The 6,832-nt window shown below is 35.8% G+C and overlaps 1 protein-coding gene across 1 annotated transcript; it reads left to right on the top strand.

The window, feature by feature from the left end:
* Window positions 1-962: 962 nt before the first annotated feature.
* LOC116349561 (glucose dehydrogenase [FAD, quinone]-like) lies at window positions 963-3,104 on the top strand. The gene is made up of 4 exons (XM_031781060.1): window positions 963-1,146; window positions 1,212-1,345; window positions 1,465-2,930; window positions 2,993-3,104. Exons 1-4 carry the CDS (start codon window positions 963-965, stop codon window positions 3,102-3,104), a joined length of 1,896 nt encoding a protein of 631 aa, XP_031636920.1.
* The last annotated feature ends 3,728 nt before the right edge of the window (window positions 3,105-6,832 follow it).

Below are 6,832 nucleotides of genomic sequence, written 5' to 3'. Positions count from 1 at the left end.
ATTACTAATCATACTCACTTTTTTTATTCATCGTTCTCTTTAATTGCCACCAATTTGACGAGCGTTTTATGTGTCATTGCGTGAATGCTGTGAATACTTATTGAGTTGGGGAGCATGCGGAGAGAGATAGAGAGAGAGACAAATGTGAAGAAGCAAGCATGCGAAAATAAATAAATATGTATAAAGATTGTACTGGCGTGTGATTAACAATAAAATAAGAGGAGAGATGCCGATCAACGTGTGTGGTCTTCTTTCGTTTGCCATTTCATCGTAATTCTACATTTCATCCAACGCAAGTACTTGTATATTATTTTTAGAGCACCCAAATTCGCCCATACACCGGCCACTACACAATGACCGAAACGGCATTATGCTCAACTCCATTCTGCAATTGAGCACGTTTCATCATTCAATTCGGATCAATTACAAATTGAAGTGAGAGTCGCCGGGGTTCTAAAGATATTATATTCATCGTTAATTCATGCATAGTTTGTAATTCAGTCTTTTTTCTTAAGTAAAAAAAATGCCAATTGGTTGAAATTGAGAATGGATGAACAGTAGCAATGATAAGGTCATAGCAAAAATATTTCAATTTAAATTTGATGTAAATTCACTGATTTTCTATGTAGAACATTGTATCAAACCTAGATAGGACCTATTTGAATGATCAATATGAATTGTTGGCAAATCGCATTTAAAACGTGTGAACAGCTCGATGACGAAATGAAGTCAACGGCTTTCTGCGACGTAACTACTTTTGAAAATAGATTTATTACATTTGTATCGTAAACAGATGTTTTTGTTTGTATCTGAAAATATCGAATGTCGTCAAAAAAAATACGTCAATTCGATTGCGTTACATGATAAAATAGTCGGTTTAATTTCATTATAAATATAAATTAAAAAGGTGTACGATCATTGAAATCAGTAAGTAGTAATCGTTTGTAAGAAGAACTGTAACAATGGCGACAATACCTCTGTTCGTCCAATCGATAATCGTTCAATTAACTAATGGAAGACAAGTGACGCCCGCCAATTCAGCTATAATGGCATTAGCCACAATTGCTGTAACATTTCAATTCATTGGGCAAAATGACGTTACTTATGATGACTACCTAGATAATCCAGTTTTTTTACTTTTTAAGCGTAAGTGTCATAGATTCATGTTAAAGTGAAAAAAAATTGTTGATTAAAAATATTGTGAAACTTAGCAAGACTTGAATTTGATTTCATCATTGTTGGGACTGGATCGGGAGGCAGTGCAATGGCTGGACGGTTATGTGAAGTGAATAACTGGCAGGTGCTATCGATCGAAGCAGGCGATAACCCAATTCTTAACACTGAAGTAATTATCAATAATTTTGTTTGGAAAAAAGTTTCAATTATTAAAAGTGAACACTTCTAGAATAACTATTTCATCTTCATATTGCACTCATTACTCTTTTTTTTTGTCAAAACTTTAAGGTACCGAAATTTTTTACTCATGCATGGCGATCACCAAACGACTGGAACTATACTAGTATTGAAAAGAGAGCATGTCTATCTCAGTTTGGTGTGTGCTATCTCCCGCGTGGGTGCATGGTCGGTGGTTGTGCATCAATAAATGTAATGTTCTTTGTTCGTGGAGCCTATGCTGAATACGATTTATGGGAGACTAAATTTAACTGTACTGGTTGGGGTTTCAAAGGTGTTTTACCGTATTTCAAGAAGTTTGAAGGCAATCGACACAACTGGGGTAATGATTATCACAATCAAACAGGGAAAGTGTGCATTGATTTCTACGAAAAAGCACCATATATTAATTTCTTTGCAAAAGCAGGCGCTGAAATGGGCTATCCAACTATATCTGATATTAATGGTCCCGAAAATCCATATACTAATCCTGCTTATTGCGAGATCCAGGGAACAGTATGCAATGGCCGTCGTTCTGGCACCAATAAAGCATATATAATTCCACTTAAGAGAAAGTCAAATTTTAAACTGATCAAAAATGCGATCGTCACGAAAATATTATTCAATGGAAACCGGGCGATTGGTGTCGAATTCGTTAGATATGGCATAACGTATAAAGCATATGCCAGAAAAGAAGTGATTGTATCTGCTGGAGCTTACGGATCGCCAATTTTGTTGCAGCTAAGTGGAATTGGTGATCCGGCTATATTGAAGAAAAACCAAATCCCGGTAGTAGCTTCATCGCCACAAGTGGGAAAGAATATGGCTGATCATGTCTGTGTTTATATGTGGTATTCATTTCCATTAATTCAAGATTATATGTCTGTGCCGGAAGTGGGCCGAAATATTACACTTTATTACAGGAATCCAAGAGCGGGCTATTTTGCTCAGATAAGCACTTTGCCAACGATTGGATTTTTGAATACCACAGTGGGTGGTCTTGCTCATATTGAATGCTTTCACTATTTGTTTTTTAAGAATTCTGTGGAGCTTCCGGAGTTTCTAAGAACAATGTTTTATAAAGATGCTGTAAACAAAGCAATTTTGGCCGCAAATAACATTGGCGCTGTGGCATTGGTGATGCCGTCGCTTTTGAATCCACTTTCACGAGGTCATTGTTTACTTAATGGAACCAAAGGAGTTGAAGCCTTCAAGGAATTACCCATATTTATGAACTATTACTCAGATTCTAAGGATGAAGATAGAAACATCATGATAAAAGCCGTAAAAGATCAAAGGGCACGAGAGAAAACAGAAACTTATCAGAGTGTTAACGCATCTCTGATAAGAATGCCCGATTGTTTCAATTTTGATTTAGATTCAGATGAATTTTACAATTGTTTTATTGATCAATTCAGCGCAAGCATATGGCATCCAGCCGGTACATGTCAAATGGGCCCAGATCCGGCGACAGCAGTAGTTGGCACCGATTGCAAAGTGCACGGTGTTGCAAATGTGAGAGTGGTAGATGTATCCATGTAAGATATTATACTTTTATGCTGTTTAATAGAATGTTAATTTCGTATTTTGTAACTTGCAGAACGCCGAAATTGCCTTGGGGTAACACAAACTCACCGGGCATAATGATTGGAGAAAAGTGCGCTGACCTTTTGAAGAAATCTTATGGCGTAACTATTGGTGTTACATCGTAATCGTTAAAAGGGGATAAGCTTAATTTTTTTGCGATAGAAAAATCAATTTGCATATATATATATTAGTTGAGAGAAACTTTTTCTGCTTTTTAAATGATCTAAATATTGAATGGATAAACGAACATATTTTTTAACTGGCTGATTTCGATATTGATACTATTTTCGTTGAAGAATGACTTATTTTGAAATGCACGGCAGATAAAAGATGCATAAACATCTGATGAGATCTATTAACTATTAAGTAAAGAATGTAAAAATTACGTCTCGCTTTGAATATATCTACTAAAGTGCGTCATCCAGATATAGATAATAACAAACATATCAAAGGCATGCAGCCGATGTCAATGAACCAATGAATGTATAAAAAGAATGTTGAGAGTATATTCAGAATAGTCAAAGAATGTTGAGAGTTTTTATTGTTTTTATTTATATTTGCGGCCACTGAAAGCATATTCATTGTCTTCCTGGTAATCTTTTAGCAGCAATGAATGTGTATTGAATAAGCATTTATATACAGTTCTATAAATCCAAGAAGTAAAAAAGGTCGCCTCTTAAGGTGATGTAATAATAAAAAAATATGGACGAAATATTCAAAAAGAAGCACGTGCCACTGAAAAATGTTGTTATTGAATTCTTATTTTAAGCAATATTTTCACCTTTTAAAACTTCGTATGACGTCTTAAGTTATACCGAATAACAACTGAACAAAATTCAGGCCAGGACACTTAGTTAAAAACAATATCTGGCAAAATATAAAGAAAAGTTCGTTTCGTCAATTCGAAAGTTCGTTTTGAGGCAATCTTATAAGAATCATACAACGGAAAAAGTGCAATAATATCCAAAATCGATTTAAACGCGTCAAAAAATAAAATGATCAATAAAAAAGTTGACATTCAGAGGCTGTTTCTCACAGTAATATATGTAAGGAGGAGAGCTCTGAGAAGCCGGAGGAGCACTGAGGAGCAAGTATGAAAGATGCTCCTTCGGCTCCTTAGAGCGCTCCCTCCACATACTATATATTGCTCTGTGGAACAGTCTCTGCATTTGTTGCGAGAACGACATAACTTTATGGAAATCAGTAATTCAGTGGTTTGGTATAAAGAAATTTGTAAATTTTTTCTTGATATTTCTCTGTCTAAGTAAGTGTTATGCATTAAGCTATGCACTTACTTTCCATTTGAGTCATTTGAACTGGATTACTGTCTGCACGCATACTTATTGTTAATGTTTGATTCTAAGTATGCGCATCTCTGCAATTGAATGGTTAATGCGGTGCGAATACATCTTCGATTTACTGCAAGTGGTTTATTCTCTTGTTCCATTCGACATAAAAACGATTAATGACAATTGAATCGTTGCGGCGAAACAGCAGCTCTTATTTTTCTCCAAATAATACTGCAACATGAAGTTTTTTTCACGCGGTTTATTTGTTGTAATACAACAAATAAACTATTCATAAAAAACTTTATGTTGCAGTATTATTTGGAGAAAAATAAGAGCTACTCTTTCGCCGCAACGATTCAATTGTACATTAACAAAATCTGGTCTGTGTCTTGCTTCACAATGTACACGACAATATATTTTGTATGCATATAAGCGCGCACACAGTCGATTAATGAAAATGATTTTACCATTTAATTTCTGGTTGAGAACATTACGTTTGACTTGGAATTGATCGCTTTGTTTTGAGAGACCAAACCAAAAAAAAACAACAAACATACAAAAGCCACTTAAGACACGATCCCACAAATATCCAAGCCGTTGATAATAATGTAATTTGGCTTGGAGCTCCTTGCGAGACCTGAATGTTATGCGCGAAAATGTTTTTGTTTATGAGTGAGAGTGAAAGAGCGACATAAATTGATATGCAATCTGACAATGAATGCACTGTATCTGTAGGACTAACAAAAGAGAAAAAAAATCATGCAAAAAATACAAACACATACACATAGAACGAAATGAATTGTATATAGAGCGGAGGGAGAGGTGCGCTCAGGTTTTTCGTGATGATGTTTGCATCGAATGGTTTTTATGTGAAAAATTTGCGGTGCATAGAAATGCGTGTATATGTGAGTGAGCACGAGGTGAAACAGGAATCTTGATAATTAAATCGTGTATCAAAGTGGGAATTTTGCTATTCATTTGAAACCTAATTAACCTAATAAAGCGTTTTATTTATATATTTTAATTGATCTCGATGTTGTTCGCTCATTCGTTGGTTGCTCGATGTGTTTCTTTTCTTTCATTTCGTTCTCGAAATCAAGTCAAACAATCAATGGTTGATGATTTTCTTCGTTTCATACGAAAAACGAAAATATGAAAACATTTCTGTGCAGTAGTAATGTTCTATGGTAAGTCGATTTTGGGTCGATGCATGCTGATGAAATGAAACGCCTTTTATAAATTGAAGAGAAATGGAGATGGTCATACAGCAGCCCGCAGAAGCAATAGGAGTTCAAGTGAAATGGATATAGTCTCGTCGCACATTTCTCACGTTTCGCAATTATTTTTTTATCTGATGATAATTTTCGGTTTCTCAAATCGACTTTGGATAGCTGCTTCCATGCACATTCAAGTAGCGTGCAGATTGAATTTCGGTGTTTCAATGGACAAATGAGCAGTTCAACCGTTTTGGTTTCAACGAAAAAAATAAATATTGTAAACGCTTATGTTCACACAACCTGATGGAATTCGGACGGTTTCTCTCTCTCTCTCTCTCTCTCTCTCTCTCTCTCTCTCTCTCTCTATCGCTGTATTCTTGTTGGAATATCCATGAATTTCAGTGGTCGTACATGTATCAATGAATAAATAACGATATCTTCCAATGCCAAATGCATTCATTCCAAGATCAATCTTGTTTGTTGCATACATTTTGTGCGCATTTATGACTCATTCAGTCGCAATTGGTTTTTCAGGCGAAAATGTTGCATTCAAATTAAAGTGCAAATCAAAACGTCGCAATCGTCTTCGCATTTTTGAGCTCGTGTATGTGTAAAATTTAAGTTGAATACAATGTAAAACTGTCGCGCGAAATAGCCGATCGAAAAATGCGATCGACCACTAGTTATTTCACATGTGCATTATTCACTTCGTTCAATTGATCACACTCCATTGATTGTGAACACAAAGAGCAAAAAGAAACACACACACACACACACAGAGAGAGAGAGAGAGAGAGAGACACTCACATAAATGGCATGGCACGGCAGCGAAATTTATGCGCGCCTCGAAGTCTAGCGCTTCGCATATTATAACAACGACATTCAAGGCATTAACACGATTCTTTTTGCGATCGAATCTGATGGTTGCAATCAACAGCGACATTTTTTTCCTCTGTACACTCACACACAAATGCGTTCACTTTTCGGCATTTATAATCAACAGAATTACACACACCCATATGACAACGAATTTCCACAGAATTTGTATCACAAAAACAAAGGCCCATCTTCGAGATTCGTGTAACACGCGCACATTCCAGCTGATCTCTCTCGCTCGTTGCCATTTTCATTGAACAAATATTTTGCCATTGGCACTCACAAATCGGATAATTGGCATTGCTTTCTCCTTTAAACTTGGTGGGTTTTCTATCGGCTCTTTCACTCGCCTATCTTTTTCTTATTCTTTCAATTTCCTTTTCTCTTCGATTTCGTTACGCAGTTGCCTTTTTTCTATAATTTTTGTTGTTGTTGTTGTGGCAAAACAAATTTGTAAATATTGGCGAAAAT

The sequence above is a fragment of the Contarinia nasturtii genome, unplaced genomic scaffold, assembly GCF_009176525.2.
Source record: "Contarinia nasturtii isolate CC-2019 unplaced genomic scaffold, AAFC_CNas_1.1 Cnas_scaffold_2934, whole genome shotgun sequence".
NCBI lineage: Eukaryota > Metazoa > Arthropoda > Insecta > Diptera > Cecidomyiidae > Contarinia > Contarinia nasturtii.
This window is presented reverse-complemented; position numbering and strand designations above follow the sequence as displayed.